General features: G+C 44.0%; 1 protein-coding gene and 1 long non-coding RNA gene across 2 annotated transcripts; both read right to left on the bottom strand.

Annotated features, from left to right (window-relative positions):
* Positions 1-231: 231 nt before the first annotated feature.
* On the bottom strand, positions 232-2,571 carry FOXD1 (forkhead box D1). Its single transcript, XM_048849336.2, has one exon. The coding sequence runs from the start codon at positions 1,705-1,707 to the stop codon at positions 547-549; it is 1,161 nt and encodes a 386-aa protein (XP_048705293.1). The 5' UTR covers positions 1,708-2,571; the 3' UTR covers positions 232-546.
* Positions 2,572-6,125: 3,554 nt separating this feature from the next.
* Positions 6,126-20,806, bottom strand: LOC142072134 (uncharacterized). The gene is made up of 2 exons (XR_012668452.1): positions 20,696-20,806; positions 6,126-7,297 (listed from the first exon to the last, which is right to left on the bottom strand). It is a non-coding gene; the product is annotated as an uncharacterized LOC142072134 (long non-coding RNA).
* Positions 20,807-20,810: the final 4 nt, after the last annotated feature.

Raw genomic sequence — 20,810 nt, 5'->3', positions numbered from 1 at the left:
AAAAAATTTATTTTTGAAAATGTGTAAAAAATGTACATTAGAATGGTACAATAATACTTGCCAGTAATTTTAACAACATTCCTTGTAAAGAATACGCATAAAGTACAAAATAAAAACTCCGTATGTCTATTATAATACAAAACACAGGTTAAAATAAGAAAGGATAATCTTGACTTTCTTCTGTGTAAACATGTTAATTTCCTTTTATAAAAGTACATGAGACAAGTGTACTAAAATGAAAAAGTATTGCTTTATTGTCCACCCTCACGACCTTTCATTTCTCTTGTACATTATTGTTTTTGAATTCCTGGACCTGAGAATCTCTGAACTTCAATGGTTTAGAGATTTTTTTTAAAGGAATACGATATAACTTTCCAACAACAAAAGTTTCTGCCTATGCAGCATATAGAATTGGCTTTGCATAAATATAGGTATCGAACAACAAAGTGGCAGGACACAAATCGGCTGTATAGAATGTCTGTTTCAATTCGTGAAGGTGAAAAAAGGATATACCCCGAATCCTACCTTCTGAAAGACTTTAAATCGTTAACAATTTGAAATCCTAGCAGTAAAGTTTTCGACATTGGACAAGGCTGTCCCTTGGTGCAGTGCCCCTAAGGCCGCGGCGGCGGAAGAAACGGAGGAAGAAGAAACCAGAGACCGGGCTAAGACTGGAACCACCGCCGACTGCGACACACAGCTGCTGCCAGCACCCCCGATGATGCTCTCAATGGAGAAGGGGGAGCGGGCCAGAGCCGAGCTGCTGGATTTGGCAGCGTGCAGAGAAGAAGTCAGCGACGGGCTAAGCTGGGGCGGGTAGCGGAAGGTCCTGGCCAGCTCCGCCGCCGGCAGTAAGGAGGCTGGTGGCGCTGCAGGAGCAGCCGCAGGAGGCAGGACGCTGCCGGCGGCGCTCGCGGGGGGCTGCCGGGCCGGCGGGGAGTGGTGGTGAAAGGCAAAGAGGGCGGCGGAGTGGGGGTGGTAAGGCTGGAGCTGAATGCCATATCCACAGCTGTAGGGTCCGTAGCCGTAGGGCGCCGGCTGCTGGGGCGGCGGCGGCTGCTGCAGGAAGGTGCCGGGATCCACCCCGCGCAGCAGCAGCTCGGGCGCCGGCAGCGGCTGCCGCTTGAAGCGCTTCCTCCGGCGCAGGAAGCTGCCGTTGTCGAACATGTCGGCGGACTCGGGGTCCAGGGTCCAGTAGTTGCCCTTGCCCGGGTTGCCGGGCTCGCGGGGGATCTTGACGAAGCAGTCGTTGAGCGAGAGGTTGTGGCGGATGCTGTTCTGCCAGGCGGGGAACTTCTCCCGGTAGTAGGGGAAGCGGCCGCTGATGAACTCGCAGATCTCGCTGAGCGTCAGGCGCTTCTTGGGGCTCTGCAGGATGGCCATGGTGATGAGCGCGATGTAGGAGTAGGGCGGCTTCACCAGGCTGTTCTTGCCGGCCCCGCCGCCGCCCGCCGCCGCCTTGAAGGGGCGCTGGGAGCAGGTGGGGGAGCTGCCTGCGCCGACGCACGCCGGGGACCGGGGCAGCGAGATGTCATCGGGGAGCTCCCCCACCTCCTCGTCTTCCTCCTCCTCCTCTTCCTCCTCCTGCGCATAGGGGCGCCCGCCGCGCCGGAGCTCCTCGTCCTCCTCCTCGCCCTCGCCCACCACATCGATGTCGGTCTCCTCAGCCAGTCCCGAGGCATCGGACATCTCCGAGCTCAGAGTCATGGCTTGGCGGAGCGGCTCATCCGGGGCGGCTGGGCCGGGGAGCCGCGGCTGCCGGGCACGCTGGAGTCCTCTTGCTTTGCTCCCGGCGGCTAATCCGCCCAGCCAGAGCCAGGATCCGCAGCCCCTGTGCGACCAAGCAACACACACAACAACCAGCAGCAGCCTCCGGCGAGCAGGCAGCGGGAAATCTCTCCCCCTCGGCTGCGCCCCGGAGTTGGTTCCTCTCTTTCTCCTCCTCGCAAAAGCCCTCGGACATTAATGGATCCAGGGAAGGAGGGAGAGCGATTAGTATTGGGGGGTGGTGAGGGGGAAGAGTCTTGGGAAAGATCTTGAAAAGGCTGGGGCTGAGTCCAAAAGAGGGCGGCCTTTCTTCTCTCCTTATAGCGAAAGGGGGCCCATCACATGGCTCCAAACGTCAGCGCCACAACTGGGGAAACATCTCAGCGCGTTCCTCCTCGGAGAAATCAAAACAGCACTGAGCAGGCAAAGTCCGGCGGGTGGGGGTGCGGGGGGGAGGCACGACAAAATCGCCGCCCCCGGCAGTCCTGATGTTTCCAAGAAACTCGACTGCCCGCATTGCTAAAGGTCAGGGTTGGGAAAATGAAATACGCAGTCCTTCCTGCTGCCTCTCCCAATATACAGTGTGCCATCCCGTTGCAGTTCCTCCCCCGCCCTCCGCCCTCCATGTGCCGCAACACCAAACTGCACTTCTGTTGCTGGGGTTATTCTGAGTAGTCGCTGGAGAACACATTTGCTACCCAAATCACTGCCCAAATCGCAAGGCTTTTCAGCAACAGAACGCCCTTGGTGTCCTTTGTTGCTCGAACCTTCCCAAGAGAAGAGGAAATCTCACCAAAAAGGGAGCGAGGCAATCCCAAATACAGGAACTGTCCATGCAAATATTCCACGGGTGGTAGGGAAATCTGCATTTTATTGTTTCATTCATTAATATTTTGAGACACACACACACACCCCCCAGCGCACACGGTTTCTTTTTTTTCCCCGCGGTTTTACTACACAGGAGGAGAAAATGCAAAACCATCTGTTTTTACCGGAATGTTAGTGGAATATAGTCGTTTTTGCAGATGAATTTCTTCTGAAGACCATTTGATTTTAATTCAATAACTGCAATTGAAGACGAGGGAAAAGGAGAACACGCCTGATAAAAATATAGACATTTTTATATATAATAATTAAAGTCGGTCTTCGAGTCAAGGGTAGGAGCATTTTCAGGATCTGAACGGAACTTTTGGTAGAAGGAACATTTCCTAACCATCAGGATGGGGGTAGTGCTCTAAACCTCCAGTGAAAATGCTTCTTCGGGCAGAAACTTTTAGAAAACTCTTTTTTCCTCTCATTTAGGAGTGGTATCACACATACCGTATATCTCTAGCTGTCAACCGAATCAAAAATATCCCCACTATTTTCATATTTGATTTTAAGGACTTCTTTTAAAGGAAGAAGTGTAGCCCTTTCTGTTGTATGAAACACAGAAAGAGAGAAGTCCCCTTCTCGTGCAAGGAGAAACAAAATAACATATTTTAAGAATCTCTTCGCCTTTGAGCTGTGGAGCAAAAGTAATAAGAAAGTGAAACACAATTATATTTCCAAATAAAATCATGATATTTTTTCAATGTCAGCCTACACATTTTATGATAACAAAAAATCATACTCCTCTCAATTAGAGGGCGCGCACATTTAATGGATCACTTCTGACGTTAGATGGGAAAGATTATGATAAACGCACTTCTAAGCACTCTGACATGAAAAAGAACCATCTTGAATATACATATTATACATAGTTCTGCCGAATTAACTCTAAATTATAATCTGTTTTAAAGTAGGACGGTATATAAAAGTTGTCATTTTATTCTGATTACAATTATTTTGGAAAGAAAATATAACTACGTGCTATAACGCATATTTCAAAGGCGATAAAATATAACATTTTATTTAAATGAATTTTCAATATCTTTTCTAAATCAGAAGTTACAAGCAACACTGTTTCAAACTCAGGTTCATGGATTTGTGAACATAATCCTTGTTAGTATTTCCAAATAATCCTATTTACATAGTGTTCATTACGGAGAAGCCAAAGGAGCATACCACAAAAAATTACAAAAGCAAAAGAATAATTCAATCAATAGCTATGTTTTGGCTAATAGCGTTTTGTACCTCTGTAGAAATGACAAAGTAACTCTAGTTGTATTAAAAATTAGTGAGTGAAATATCGTTTATGCGGGGAAATAGTTTTCCGTCTGAGGTACCAAGGCAAGTTATATAAAGTTTCTTTACTTGAAAAGTGTTTACAGTTGGGGATTTTTGTTTGTTCTAGTTTCTTGTTAGTTAGTTAGTTTGTGGGGTTTTTTCAATTCTCTTTGTCTTCTAGTACCTCTCACTGTGTTTTTTATTACATTCCAGACTGTTTATAGTCGTCCAAAAAGAGCGAAATAAGAAGAATGGAGTTTAACTTTCGTGGACAGGCACCAGCTTCACAGAAATAAGAATGCAAAAATAATCATACCTGCCTTTATCTTGTCTGCCAAAACCCGTGCATGATTCATCTGTGTACATTTTATATGTGTAACACATGCAGAAAACAGTGTTCTAATATTGACCGGTATCGCGACATTTTATTTCCATGATTTTGATGCACAGGCCGATGAAAAACTCAAATATTCAAATAAACTGAGCCCCTTTGTCTCAGGTGGTTAAAACGTATCTTCCCTACACACTTAGAAAATGTTGTAAGTCATCTTCTGTCACTCGAGAAAAGAGAGGTGGGGTTTACTGAAGGGCAGTGAGTCAGCTCTGACTACAGACAATTAAGATAAGGTTTTATTGCAATCCCTCAGAGTGATGGTGACTTTTTTCTCACCAAAAGAATATTTGACTTCTTTCCTTCCAAACTTAAAAAGGCTGAGCTAAAAATGTGTGACAAAAGACAATGAAACAAACAACGCCGGACATTGCTCAACAGGGCAATAACCTCGGAAGCAGGCCCTGGCTGCAGTTCTCTGGACAGCTCTGCTGTGTTTCGCTCGTGCAGGAAATCAAACAGCAGGTAAAGAAGGAGAAAGCAAAGTCCATCTCCTTGCATGTGTCAAATGAACGGCAGTACTCGGCGTGAAGAACTGTAGGGCCCAGACAGAAGCTCTTTGCTAAACAACCGGCAGCCCAGCGATTTGATGTTTTGCTCTTTTTACAGACAAGACAGCGAAACTCAAAGTTGAGTTACCTCATCGGAGCCGAAATCGCGCTGCTTCTCTGCAGATCTCCCTTCAGGGAGCTCTCTTTGGCGGAGATTCTCCGCGGACAAGGGATGCCACCTACCGGCAAAGATACTGGCATGCCCGAAAACGGGTATTCGTGAGCTCTCCATCCCGGTCGGTCAAGTTTGCTTTGGAGTTTGTTCAGTACAGTGTGCTAGGATGACAGCCCTAGTCCCCAACCCCAGAAAGCCGAGCATTGCCGAGGGGTGACTGGCTCCAGCGCCAAGAGGAAAAGACACCGCCGGTGCCCAGGCAGCTAAATAGAATTCTTTGGGCCATATTGTGCTATCCATTTTGAAATCAATAGGGAGTCCTGCTTCCAGATCCATGGCGCAGATCTTGCCCTTTGTCCTTACTGGCAGTTTGCATTAAAAAGTTTGATGAGAATGCTTACAAGCAAAGACTAAAAGGAAGAACACAGAAATTTATATGATTCTAAGTATCTGCAAATAATAGCAATCCACTGGAGAAAATATGTAGGGCTGTTATGGAAACAAACTACCAGACGACATTGTTTATACCCCTGAGCTTTTTTCTGGGGTTAATTCTGATTGACTTTTAAGTGTCTATTCATTGTACACTCGTCAAATGCTAATTTCAAGGTGTGGAAGGGCTCGCACCACCTCATTCTTCTATTGAGAATGCTCTTTGTATAAGTTCATAATATCGGAGAGGGTTTTAGAAACTGAGTACATTAGTAATATGCAGCATGTTAATATAATTCCTACAAACAGTTATGGTGTATTGTTATTTAACGTGAACAGGAGAGATCTGGATATTAACTGTTAACGGCAATGATTCTACCGATTTGTATACTTCATTCTCGACAGCACAGTGTGTAAACATAAACGTCTTCGCTAAAACCATATAGGGCCATATCATGCGATCGATTTGTAACCAGAATTTCCCCAAATTCTGCCTCAATTTGATGGCACAATAAGGCCCATAGAAAATACATTTACTCATTACATTCTTGCTTTCTAGCCTATATTCATGTAAAATATGTCCCCAATTATTTATTGTGTACATTTATTTAAATGGAAGCACTCCTCTGGAAAACCCACAGTCAAGAAAAGAAAAGAAAAGAAAAGAAAAGAAAAGAAAAGAAAAGAAAAGAAAAGAAAAGAAAAGATGCAGCCTTCAGCGTCCACGGCAAACAACTCCAGCCATTTATTCGATATGGATATTTCAACTGATACAGGAATGTGAATAGGAGATTGCCATACACAACATACACTGAGTAGGAAACTTGTTTTCTAAGCAGGTTTCGAAATCGGGAAGAGTTGGTGTCAGCAAAGGTTTAACCGACAATGCAAAAAAGGACAATTATTTGCCCCGACTAAGGAATTTTCATGACTTCTGATAACACTGAACATCCTCTGCAATGAACAGGCCATTTCTGAGGAAAGAATCTCTCCAGTATTTGCTAACCCTGATATTGTCTAACAAACCGAAGCAGTCGCATTGTGGACAAGTTAATCATTTTTATACCCACCTTCTAGACAAGAGGAAACTATTAGGATTTCCACTTAGACACCGTCCCCAGTCCAAAATTGGGCCAAATTCTGCCCTATGTTCCTTGATCCTCACTGACTTCAATGATCATGGTTTCAAGGGTATGACTGAGAGCAGAAGGAGAGAAACTGTAGACCTAAACCTGTAAAGCCTTACTCCTAGAAATAGTCCCATTTTAGTCGGTGGGGATTACTATCTGGAGTGAGGCTTGTTTTCTTGTTTCTATCATTCAATTTTATCCAGTCCCCATTTAGTTCGCTTATAGGGCCTTTAGCTGAATGGGAGTTTTGCCACTGACTTCAACGAGGGTGCACAAATAAAGTAGGCTGCATAAGTGAAAGGGAGGGGACAATACAGACATAAAGTGGGAGAGATGAGAATGGGGCACGGGCAAAAGCACGATTTAACCTGCAAAAGCAAAACAACATGAAAATCGTAGCGTGTAAAAAGTCTGTGAGGCCCTAGAGACGCAGCAAAATAGTAAATGTACTGTATGCATTTGTATTTCTTTTAGGGCACCTCTCCTAAGGCCTGGGCACTGCTACAACAATTACAAAATGCAGCACAAAAGAATAAAAATGACAAAATCTCCCAATAGTTCCCCTCCCACACCCAGCCTACAGTTATACTTGCAAAATAATCGTCGTAATGATCCACAATAACTCAGACTCGGATCATCCTTTGTCCTTCTGTTTATGCAGCGTAAGATTGCCAGCGTCATTAGCAGGAATATCGCTGGGCACGAATGATTACCACGGCAGGTATTCTATCCTGGGTTCACTGGCAGACACATGAGACACTTCCTAAAAAGAAACAGAGCCTTTTTAGAACTGTCAAACAACATGAATGTTTAAAATACCAGAACTGGAAAGGAAGGGAAGTTTGGATTAAAAGTGTGCAGCTCTGTTACCCTTGGGAGGACAACGTGATTAGAATAATGGCGGGATGTATTTTTTTAAGTATCCACACGCATACAACACACTACGTCTTTTCACTGGCTAAAATGCTTATGTCATATACTCCATAACTCATACCTTACCTACATACATAAAATCAAATCCTGCTTAGTTTACTAATGCAAGTAGTCCCTTTAACTATTATTCATTCTAACCCATCTTTTAAAATCCCCGTACATCCAAACCACCTTCAAGCACATATTCGAACCAATAGATCAGCCCCGTGCTGTTCCCTAGAAGTTCACAGTCTCCAGAAGGCTGGGGATGAGCGAGTTCCAAAGCCAAGGATGTTCCCCTGTATCCAGTCCCCAGGATTCAAATCTGGGGATGGAACAAGAATTCTTTAGCTGATCTCAGCTGCTGGGAAGGATGACTAAGCAGAGAAGCAGCCTCTTAGCTAGTCACGACCCAGAGCATCTGAAAGCATTCTAGGTTAAAACCAATACCTTGAATTGCGTATGGAAACAGATGTAGCACCTGCTAAATCAGATATACGTCTTGTAAGAGATGAGTAAATTCCCATCTGACCTGGTATCTCAGTCACCTAGGCTGTTCTGGGTGACTTCACCGCTATGTTGATGGTGAACCTTATAACATAAAAGCTCAGAACTAATGATCTACACTGTAACCGTCCCGATGTGATTTTTAGTTCAACACATAGCTAGGCACCCTTTGAACCTTATGTTTGGGTTGGCACTGGAGTCAGGGAATGTGAGCACACTTTGCCAGACATTTAGGATGAGGTCAGAGTTTTGCTCAGCAGTACTAACAAATACACTATTTTAGGGGAAAATTGGAAAAATCTGCAGGAATTCTTTACTTCTGATTTGGAAGAATTAGGATGCCTCTTCCTCCTTTTCTCAAGAAGTCAGGAACATGCATATTTTTATTCATTAAGGATGATTTTCTCAAAATAATGCATATTATCTGAATTCGTAAAAGTTGGGAATTGCACCTGTAAATTCATGAGAAGGCTGCTCAACATAGAATTAGATTCACATATTCTCAAACACAGTTCACATATGCCTGCACATGTTTGTAAAACTTCCTATTCACTGCTCAAAAACTGGCTGAGTGTGGGAGGGTTGAACTATCTATAGCTATTGACTCTGAAGGAAGAAGAAATAAAAGGAGAGCAGGAGTGGAAAGGATGTTGTGGATGCAGTAGATGATTATCTACCCACCTTGATTATCATACACATTGTGAAGAGAGTGGTCACTTTGGATGGGCTATTACCAGCAGGAGAGTGAGTTTGTGTGGGGGGGGGGGCGGAGGGTGAGAAAACCTGGATTTGTGCTGGAAATGGCCCAACTTGATGATCACTTTAGATAAGCTATTACCAGCAGGACAGTGGGGGGAGGGGGTATTGTTTCATGGTCTCTGTGTGTATATAATGTCTACTGCAGTTTCCACGGTATGCATCCGATGAAGTGAGCTGTAGCTCACGAAAGCTCATGCTCAAATAAATTGGTTAGTCTCTAAGGTGCCACAAGTACTCCTTTTCTTTTTGCAAAGACAGACTAACACGGCTGTTACTCTGAAAGCAGTAGATGATGGTGAAGAAGGAGGCAGAACGTATCCTAAGTTTTGGGGCTACTTTTCTGAGGTAAGGCAAGTGAATGGAATATGCCCTATGCAGGGAATATTGGAAGGAAGGGAGCCATGCCTTATTCAGTGTGTACTTTATAATACAGTGAATGAGATAGTGCTCTCTGCACCTTCAGAGATGTGCATGACCAGTTCACAGCTAAGTTAGTCACACAAACTTGTGGCTTTCCTTCACTTTGAGGACAATTCCCAAAGTACAGGTTGTGACCCTGAGGGAGGTTTCAGAAATGACGCAAGGGGGTCATGGGAAGGTATGCAAAATGTAGCATATTGCAAATAAAATACAATAAAATAATACAATTAATGTGATAAAAATGGATATACAACATACGTTTTGGAATGGTATGGTATCCTTTAATGCAGCGGTTCTCAAACTATGGGACACAGGAATGTGTCAAAGGAGGTGCAACCTGTGTGCTTTTTCTTTGTTTTTTTTTAAAGAGTTCTGACTGTCAGCTTTGGGTGGCTGGGGCTTGTGCAGAAGGGCCGTGCACATCCCAGAAGTGGGGATAAAGCGGTTACCTGGAGCCCGAGCTCTCCCCCGACCACATTCAATCACCTGGAGGCGGCAGGGCAACAGCTGTCAGCACCAATGCAGAAGTAAGGGTGGCAATAGGGACACTAAGTCTGCTGTGAAAAGTGATATTGACAAATATCACTTTTCGCTTTGCCACCCTTACTTCTGTGCTGCTGCTTTCAGAGCTGGGCACCCAGTCTGCAGCTGCTGCTCTCTGTTCTGCCTTCAGAGCTGGGTGATGGTATATGTACTTGCAGGTGGAGGGGGCAAAAATAACTACAGACACAAAGAAGGGGGGGCCTGATCAAATAAGTTTGAGAACCACTGCTTTAATTCAATCACTATTAAAAACCAAACCAAATTCCGCTGGGATTCTCAGAGTGGACTGGAGCAGCACATGAGTGTGTGCAGCCAGTTGTTTGAGCCACTGCTAATAAAATGGTTCTTTCTGTGTGTGCCCGGATTTACCTCTCTCAAAACAATACACGCCCCATTAAAACACATTATTTATTAAGGATGACACAAAGTACAAGTGGTCTTTCACACAGAACATTCAAAGCATGTTCATGAATTACAACATTGACATGCTGGATGTAATTGCTGTGGAACAGAAACACTGCTGAGCTTCACACAATTATGGTATGTATGTTTAGTCTTCATTGAAGCTCAGTTCAGACCAATGGGTGATTTGGAAAGATGGTTTCATTGTAACCCCTGCCTGCTCAGAGTAGCCCTCTGTCCCCTTCTGGTGGTGGCTAGGCCAGCTAGTGCTTGATGAGCCTACTATAGTCTTCGCTAAGAGTAAAACATCTTCTAGCACAGATAGTAGAGGCTGATGCATTTAGGTCCCAAGTTTGATCCCTTGTTGACACCCCAGTATGGGCCAGCAGTTACATCATTAAAAGAACAAGTAGGTTCCAACCATGATGGGGGGGGGGAGTAGAAATATGACCCAGATATGGTTTTACATCACTTGAGAAATTTAGAAACCAAACATCCATTTCTGAAAGATAATATTTTCTCCAAGAAATATGCTCCCAGAATGTCAAATTAGTCCACATCACTGGGATTCTTTTGCACTCTTTAATACTTCTGGCTTCTCAAATACCTACAGCTACAAAATACACCTTCTTGCAACAGAGTCCTATAAAACTGTGCCCATGTTATCAGATGATGACTTGGCCATGGTCAGTTACACCTTCCTGTCCTACAGGCTAGATCACTGCAATCTGGTATATCTGGACATGAGTACTCTGCATCTGAAAAGGTTCAGTTAGTTCAGAATGCAGCATCCAGTCTCCTCAGTAATATCAGTCACTGAGAGCATAAATAACGATGCTTAACTCACTACACTGCTCACCATAGAATACCTAGTCAAGGTTAAAGCCGTGGTCCATTTTCAAGGCTTTCCATGAAACTGAGATTAGGTATCTCACAGAGAGCCTCTCACTTTCTCAGATAACATTCTCCCTTAGCAGCTATATACCTCATAAACTATCATCCTCAAGGATGAAACTCATGAGAGCAGGCAACAGTACTTGCTTGGCACCAGAGCTTTTTTAATAACTACTAATTTCAAAAATTTCAGAATGAAGTGTAAAACTCACTTCTTTGACTTGGCTTTCCCAAATTCCTAACTAAAACCAGCAAAGGAGTAGAGAGGAGGTGGAAGGGGAATAAAAAGTTGTGAAAAGAAAGAGAGGAGTAAAAGAAGGGGGAAGGGAGGAAATAAAATCTCAAACAAAAAAATTCCCCTGCTGCACTGGGGGAAGTTGAGAGAAAATTTAAGCTATGGGAGGGCTGTAAATATGGTGTGCAACTCTTCAGGAGGTATTCAGAGATGACCACAGAGGGTGACATTACAAAAACCTGGACAAACAGACAAACAGGAAGCAAACTCTGAAGGAATCAAGCTTTTGAGGACAAAAGGTAAGGAGGATGGTGGTGTTTTCAACAGTAATAGAGCATAAAAGACAATTTAGGAGGAAAAATAAGGAGTTCTGGTTTAGTGATAGTGAGTTTGAACTGTGAGCAAGCCATCCTGGAAAAAGTGTTGGTTGGCTACTAGAGGGGCACAGCGCTTGGTCATAAGGATCCGGGATGCCTCGAGGCAGCCATTTGAAGCTGAAAGCCACTAATATTTGTTGCTATGCTTGAGATTGCAGTGCTTGGAATGCTAGGAGGTGACTGCACATGATGCAAGAAGGGGCCTTAACATAATTGTATGTTGCTTTGCAGTGCTCTTTTTGCTTTCACTTAATAGAATAAAGATTGCTTTCAAACAAACACAACTATTTTATTAAAAGACAACAACCGGAGGAGAGAGTCAAATGAAAAAATTCATCAGCAGGGAGGAGGATGGGCAATGGAAAGTTCTCAAGAGGTGGAGGGGTCCCGGGATGGCTACAGATTTGTGTATGTCCAGGGATCATACCCAACCTTCTCCTTTGGAGTACAATTCAACGGGTGCTGTACTTCAGCAGGGCCAAACTGCAGAGGGATGGGTGTTGAGTGCAGTGGGTAGTGGGAGTCCACAGTGCTGGACTGTGAGGAGGGAGGAGTGGAATGCTGCGGGTAGAGAGCGGAGCCAGGAGGTTGGTAACAGTGTGTTGGCGCTGTGGTGGGCGGGCACATGGGAAAGAGTTTCGTGACAGCAGTTGCAGGGGAGGGCGGGCACAGTGCTGTTCAGTTTGAAGAGCTAGTATCGCCTGGAGCGTGTCCACTTGGCGCTCCATAACATTTAAGAGGTGCTCCGTGGCTTCTTTCTGGTGTGCTGCGTTCTCCTTTAGGTCCCTCTTCTCACTGTCCCACCACTCCTTCAATTCCTATTTCTTGACGGCAGAGTGCATCATAACCTCACGGAGAAAGTCCTCCGTAGTTCTTCTTGGCTGCTTTCTAATTCTGCACAGCCGTTCTGCCGCTGATAACAAAGAGGGAGGCTGGGCTCCCAAGGTCATCTCTGTGGAGTTTAAATTTTACAGAAGCAGTATTGTTTGCAACACAGACAACACTGATTCAGTGTTTTAAAACACAGCCAGTACTCACACACCTGTCAACTGTTTGACCCCAGGCAAGCACACATGAGCCACAAGACCCCCAAAATTGTGAGTAGCCACAGGGGCAGGGTAAATCTCTGTTCCCAGACCCTGCTGTACACTGGGCACGTGGCACTTGGGGAGAGCCAGCACTGTAGCGGGGGCCTGATAATCATTCCTGTCCCCACACTTTCCACAGGAGGTGTTCATTATGGAAGATATCTCGCTGCTGAGGGTGAGCAGGGAATCAAGGGAGGGTCTTCTCCAAGCCTGCGGCTTCTGCCCTGGTCCCTGTGTGGCTCACCTTTGTGCAGCAATGGTCCCCTGCCAAAGTGGCATGGGAAAGTTACCGTTAATGGGGCAAGAAACAAAGCAGCTCTGCCGAGGAACCTACGGCAATGGATTGCCCAGTATCTCCATGAGAGTTTCCTGGAGATCTCTGAGGGAGATGCCTGTAAAGTGAGGGAGTCTATCAACAGCCTGTTCCCGCCGCTCAGACTAGGTATGCAGTGGGAGACAAGCCTGCTTTCTGCAACCCTCCTGCCCCCAACAACTCGCTACAGCAATTCCCAAAATCAGATCCACTTACCAGGGGCCTCCTCTCCTGTTTGCGTTTCGCCAAGATCTGATAGCTGTGACTGGCTAGCCTCCTCCAGGGTAGAGAAGAGCTCCTGACTGCATGAATCTTTGGCCTCCAAGTCATCTTCTGCCTCTGGATCCCCTCCCCCTCTTCATCCAAGTTTTCCTCCTCTTGGCTCGGTCCAATCTTGACTGGTATGTGAGCCAACAAAGTATCCAGGGGCCTTTGCAGTGGAGGTGGGGTCACCATCGAATATTGCATCCAGCTCTTTGTAGAACCGGCAGTTTGTGGGCACAGCACCAGAGCAGCAGTTTGCCTCCCGCACCTTGTAGTAGGTGTTCCGCAGCTTCTTCACTTTTACCCTACACGGCAATGTTTCCCAGTCATGGCCCCTTTCAATCATGCATCGTGAAATCTGTCCGTAGGTATCATGATTCTGATGGCTGGAGTGCAGCTGGGACTGGACAGCCTCCTCTTCCGAAATGCCTATGAGATCCAGCAGCTTGGCATTGCTCCAAGTGGGAGATCACCTGGTACGTGGAGCAGGCATGGCCACCTGTAAAGATGCACTGAGACCACTGCACGTATCACCGAGCAAACAGGAAGGGGACTTTCAAATTTGCAAAGGAATGTATGGGGTGGGGATGACGGTTGGTCACCTGAGGGCAGGGCAGTAGAGTTCAAACCGATGACCAGAGAGGTAAGAACAGGCATTGTAGGACACCTCCAGGAAGCCAATGGCAGTGCTGTAATTGCCACGGTGTGTACACTGGCACAGCAGCGCTTTAGCCCCAGTGCAGAAAGCTCTATGACTCTCATCGGGGTGGTTTTTTCAGAGTGCTACAACTGTGCAGTTTCTGTGCACTAGGTGGCTTGGCAGTGTGTACACCTCGGGAGTTACAGCACAGAAAGCTGCTTTACTGCGCAGAAACTTGCCAGTGTAGACAGGGCCAGAGTCTGAGGTAGAGTGCTGAACATATAAACACACAAGCTTGAAAGTGCTGAGCAAGACAGCAACAGTGTAGACCTGCCCTGAGCAACAATGTTGTTGTTGAAGTTCTGGCAGGCCCTCTTAGAGGTCCAGAGAGGTCCAGGCCACTTCCAGCTTTTGAGGCCCCTACCCATAATAAAAATAAAAAATGACGACACATGAAAACAAGATAAGGCACCAAAAAAAAGAGTGAGACATAATTTGAATATTTTTTTTATTTAACAAATGCTTTTCTAGCCTTTTTCTGTGCAAATGCACTAATTATTGAGGAAAAATCTAGCTTTCGTGCAATGTCACAGTTGATATTAAGCGTGGTGATCCCATTCAAATGCTCTTGTCCCATAGTTGAATGGTGATAGTTCTTTACCTGCTTTAACACATTGAATGTGCGTTCACCTGAAGCCACTGATACAGGCAAACTGACAAAAATACACAATGCAATTGTGATATCAGGAAATCCCCAGAGAGTCCAAGTTCGAGTATTTTTTGAAACAATTTCTTTGGCTTGCAATCCAATTTAAAGTTCGCAGAATATATTCGTTTGAGGAAGATGATCTCATCACTGAGACCTTTTGAAATTTCTTTGTTGTTCTGTTGCTGAAATTGTTCACCTGCAGAAAGCAGATCTTCATTACTCAGTCTGTTGAACTGCCAAAAAAACCCAAAAAGAGTACAAATTAGTTGCAGTGACTCAAACTGACGTGTAAGACCTGATTGAATAGATTCAATAGTGACAAGGAAGACATTGACCCTTTAATGCTGCTCCGCAAATAGGTAAATTGCGATTGGTGAAGAACTCAGATGAAATGCCAATATTCTGTGCTACTAATTTGGACTCAGTCAGGATCGCATCCCATTGTTCACAAATCTGTTGAATGTCATTGATACGACTTTCAGTGTTATCCCCCTCAACATCAAGTGCAGCATTGCGTGCTTCAATTACCAGATTCGTTTGGTGGATCATTGTAAGTAGCTTCATCCACAAAAAGGATATCAGAATGCATTCAAATTTGGACATGTGCTTCTGAATAGACTGAAATTCATTTCGAGCCTGTGCAGTGAGATTGAGAGATTCAAGCTCATTTAAAGCCTTTCTCACTGAATTCAAATGCTGTGCAACTGGTTGAACACCATCAATCTGTGCAGACCATCTAGTTTTGGACATCCCATGCAGTGAAACAGGAAGATATTGCTTCAGAATTTCCCATCTTTGTGGACTGCTACTGAAGAGATTGTACATTTGCTAAACAGTTCCAAAGTAAGTAATTGCCTCCTTACATGATTCAGCACAGTCAACACCTACAAGGTTTAGTGTCTGGTTTCCACAGCTGGAGAAAATATAGTTTGAATTATGCTCAAGCAGAACTGCTTGTACACCTTTGTACTTCCCAGCCATATTAGATCCATTGTTTTAGGCTTAACAAATGCAGACTTAAAAATCTCACTTAAAACCTTCTAGAATTGCTAAGACTCAAGCAGCAATTTCTTTTCCAGTTTTTCTCGTGAAATTATCAAACAAAATAAACCTTTTCTTCAATTGAAAATTTTGAGCTATCTACAATCTTAACACATCAAATAACCATAGTAATCTGTTCCTTGTGAGAACAATCTGGAGTGGCATCAACAATGATTGAAAAATACTTGGCATTCCGAATCTCATCAAGAATTGTTGTTTGTATGAATGACCCACATAGCTCAATAAACTTCTTTTGTATGCATGTGGAGAGACAATGGACTTGCATGTGCTTTTGTCTCTCTTGCAATTCTCAAACACGTTTAACATGCTCTGATAAAAGTGGGTCATATTTGCTAAGGAGCTCAACTATGCCTAGAAAGTTTCCATTTGCACGATTACCAATACGTTGACTGGAACCAAAGAAAGCCAATCCCTGCTCAGAAAGAAAAAGGATGACATTCAGGATGCGCTCAAGAAGTTTTTTCCAGTTATTAGTTTCTGTAGAGAGTTCAGTCAAGAGTAAATTCTCAACTGAACTTTCAGCTGATGCTGCCCTACTGATTTCCATGCAACATAGTTTTATTTGTGTGACGTTGAACTCTCATGTGATGGTATTCGATCTTTCAACTTCCTCCAACCTTTGTTGATGCTCCATCCTGACTGATCAGAGAGAACTGATGCATTTGCAGCACTTTTGTTGAAAATGAAGCAGGGTGCACAGTACAGAGATTGTCTTTCCGTACTCCAGCATAACCAGTCTCTTGTGCAGGTCTCCATTTGGAAGAGTTTTTGTCAGCAGACGAGCAGGGAAAGCATGATTATCAGCATCTCGTGGAATGTTACTTGGAATTTCAAAACAAGTAATTTGAAGAAAAGATTGCATTTGGGCAGCATTGCTCTGGTCAATAATTCCAATGTGTGTCACAGTCAAATCTGTAGTACTCATGAATTGCTCTTGCTGCGTAAGATCTACATCTTCTTGTTGCTGTTGAGTTGCTTGATCGTACACAGGATCTTCTGCTGCATTTGTTACTGTTGGCACATCTCCTTCTTGGCTACTGTCCTCAAGTCCAGGTATTAGCATTGAAATATCACCTGTTGCAGCTGCATAGTTTTTATTATCTGTAGCATTGTTTGTTGGGTAAGGTGTGTTTTCCAGTGGTTTGAGAAATTAAGTTATTGGCTTTGTGCTCTTAGCTGCTGCTTCACTCAGTTGTTTTCACCATCTCTTGCTTGCACCACTTTCAAGTCTCCTCTTCATAGTGATCTATCTGGTCAATTTGAAACCTATCCACACTTGAAATATTCTGCTGTAAATAAGTAGCTTATCTACACTTGAAATCTTCTACTGTAAACATGTACGCAAATGCTGAATGGTACACGAATGCTGAAAAGACTTAAAATGAAGGAATATTAATTAAGAACACAAAATTAAACAGACAGGTTATTATCCTTATCACTGAATTAAAACTCAAGCACGCAAGGTATAATATAACAGGCTGAGCTGAAGACAAAAGAATGACATATATATAGTAAACACAGACACAGATAGAGGGATAATGTCCAAACATTTCAAACATGTGTCCTCATGAAACTCACTGTACAAAATTGTCCTCACAGATTTTCACCTTGAATCTGGGCCTATAGACTACGAAAGCCTATGATGATGGCCGAGCTACCAAGCTAGGGCTCAACCAACCAACCAATCACCAATTTTAGCTATCATATGAAGATAATAATGAGGAATTCTCACACATAAATAATCCCTTAGTCAACTAGATGTAAAACTATAAAGACACTAAAATGTAACAATTCTCCACCTTTCAACATGAACTTGATCCAGCACCAGCTACTAGTAGTGGTTTGTTTATATAATCATCTGATCTGAGGACACGTTCATCATGGTCTAATCTTATGCCATCAGAACCAACATATTTTTATTAATATTTATGAACATTTTAAACTCTTTAATAGACAAAATCTATGTCAGTTAACAAAAAAATTATGTGTTTTACCAAATCGCATCTCTTATTTGCTTAAATTTTCAGCTCTAAGCTGAGAGAGTGTGTCACATTTTGGTCTGACTGGGATGCGCATAAAAACAAGTTGCGAAACTTATCAAATGCCAAAAAATTAACAAGTGTCTAAATTTGAGGCCCCCTTTGAGCTTGAGGCCCAGGCCAAATGGCCCTCCCTCTGATTGGTCCTGAGTACTGGAGGGAAATACTTAAGTGTAAAACAAAAAAAATTCTCATTTTTTAAAATTGATTCCATAATTTTATATTCATATTACTTTTCTGTAGATTTGTTAAAACAAAAATCTACATTTTGGGGCTAAGTTTTTTGACAGTGTCCTTTTAAAACATGTCTTGTTATAACAACAAATAAAAACTGTAATTTATTCATGAAATTCCTAGTGAATAAGTCACCAAAAAGGTATCAAAGTTACAGGACAAGTTAATGTTGTAATACTATTAATGTATATAGCGCCAAAAACATACACTGAACTTTACAAAACGTAGGCCCAGATTCTGCAAAGGCTTATGTATGTGCTTACTTTTATGCATGGTGATTAGTCCCATTGAAGTCAATCATGTGAGTCCCAGTTAATCATGTGAGTTGTCCCACTTGCTTCCTCACAGTGAGCAAAGTCAAGCTCATTGCTAAGGCCAGGTCTACACTTAAAAAGCTGCAGCTGCGAAGCAGCACTAGTGCCTCTGTAGTGCTTTAGTGAAGACAGTACTACGCTGACTGGAAAGCTTCTTCTGTTGGCATAGTTAATCCACTTCCATGAGAGCTGGTAGCTATGTTGACGGAAGAAGCACTTTTGTGGACATAGCACTGTCAACACAGGGGGTTAGGCTGGTATAACTGCTTTGCTCAGGGGGTGTGGATTTTTCACACCCCTGAGTGACATTTCGCTGATGTAAGTTTATAATGTAGACCTGGTCTAAGTCTTTGCAGGATTGGGCCTTAGACTAAGAAATGGTCCCTGCCATGAAGAATTTACAACCTAAGGCCCTGATCCTGCAAACATTTACACACCTGAATAACTGTGCATAGGAGAGAGACAGGGTGGATGAGGTCATATATTTTATTGAACCAATGTTTTTTGGAGGAAGGGATAAGCTTTCGAGATGATTCACTGAGCTCTTCTTCAGGTCCGGAGAAGGAAACTAGAGTGTCCAAGCTAGTTACAAGGTAGAACAGATTGTTAACCTTAAATTCATACATGTTGTAGGAGACCACTTAGAATCAAGTGGTCAATTAATACCTTTGAAGTAATAGGACAACGAAGGGTTAGTAGGCAGCAAGGTGTATTACAAGTTGTTGTAATGAGCCATAAAACCAGTGTCTCTGCTAAGTCCATGGTGTTTAGCGTCCAGCAGAGTTATGAATTTAAGTTTCCAGGCTCACCTTTCAAAGGCGTTGTGCAGGTTTCCTTTGAGGATGAGGACAGAGAGGTCAGATATACAGTGATCACTTTGTGAAAAGTGTTTGCCCACAGGTGACAAGGTGTAAAAGTCTTTATAATTTTTCTGTGTGAGTTCATTCAAGACCATAGTGCTTGTCTGGTTTCACCCATATAGTTGATGCTGAGGCATTTGATGAACTGGATGAGCTACACCACATTTTGTAATAGGCATGTGTAGGACCCATGAACCTTAAAAGGTGGTATTTTGAAGTAATGATCAATGTAGCAGTGGAGATATATTTTCAGGTTTTGCATCTGTTGTTCTGGCAGTTATGTTGAGTTGGTGTTCTGGTGTTGATTTGAGTTGGTGTGTCCCAGCCTGTAGGGAGCTTGCTTCTGATGATGAGTTTAGAAAGGCCGTGGGGTTGTTTGAAGGACAGAAGAGGTGGTTTGGGAAAGATTTCTTTCAGGATGTGGTCCCCATCAGGCATGGGTTGTATTTGTTTGATGATATCTGTATGGGTTCTAGTATGGGGTGGTAGGTGACAACTAAAGTGTGCAATGTGTTTGCTCTTTCCTGTATTGAAACAGATTTTTGGGGTATTTGGGTGTCCCATTCCACACATAAGTGTTCTCAGTGTGGAGTTATGTGTATAATCATTTGCAGGATCAAGATCCAGTTCAGACAATACCAAAATACAGGGCAACAGTCCAGGTAAAGGAGGGTGTGAAGAATCATTGATGAAAACACTAATGTAGGGAAGATTATTGGAGATGACCACAGAGGGTTTGTTAGACAAGAAATGGGAAACTGTTCTAAGTGTAGGGTATAACATGAAAGAAGGTGTGAAGCCAAAGTAAGTCTTGATGTGAGAGGAGTAAGATAGAAAGGGGAAGAGTAACAGAAGATAAGAACAGAGATGTAGGCAGGATTGAGATTATATAGGGCCTCGAAAGAAAATCCAAGGAGCATGAATTATATACTGTGAAATACAGGCAGGCAATTAAGAGAGTGAAGGGAAGGATGATTTGTTAGAAGGAAGGTTGGAGGAGGAGAATGATTTTAGCAGTGGTATCTGGGGATAAAATGAAAGAGATCAGAAAATAACACGCACAGAGGCCAGAGGAATAGTGAAGGTCCGATGAAGTGAGCTGTAGCTCACGAAAGCTCATGCTCAAATAAATTGGTTAGTCTCTAAGGTGCCACAAGTACTCCTTTTCTTTCAGAGGAATAGAGCTTACAGTAATACAGGGAAGAAGTGATGAAGACAACAACAAGGTTTTAGCAATGTAACTAGGAAGGCATGGCCAGAGTGTAGCTGTATTCTAGCAGAGAGGAGAACAGGGTTTAAGGAGATGCAGAAGGAAGCCCACGCGCGTGCCCAGAGACAGAGCCGCCGTTCTCCTGCAATCCCGATTCCAGCAGCTGAGAAGGCAAAACTCAGACCAAAGGCGCCCTAGTTTCGCGCCGCGGCGGCGGCGGCAGGCACCTGACAAAGGTGCCCAGCAGAGAAAGGGTTTCTCAGGACGCTCAGTCCAGCACCCCGCGCCCTCTCTAGGGCTGTGAGGGGGACGCTCTCTAGGCCCCAACCCCAGCTGCTCTCGGGCCCCCTGCAAGAGGCCCAGGCCCCACCCGCCCCACCTGTGTGACGGTCTCCGCGCTGGCTGGCCCGAGGCCCCATTGGAGGGGCTCACACCGGCGCCGTCACCCTCCCCTGGCGTGGGGAGCGCGCGCCGAGCTCCTGGGCTGACGGCTG

Source organism: Caretta caretta, chromosome 5 (genome assembly GCF_965140235.1).
Source record: "Caretta caretta isolate rCarCar2 chromosome 5, rCarCar1.hap1, whole genome shotgun sequence".
In the NCBI taxonomy this organism is placed as follows: domain Eukaryota; kingdom Metazoa; phylum Chordata; order Testudines; family Cheloniidae; genus Caretta; species Caretta caretta.
Note: the sequence above shows the minus strand (reverse complement) of the source record. Positions and strands in the feature narration are given on the sequence as shown.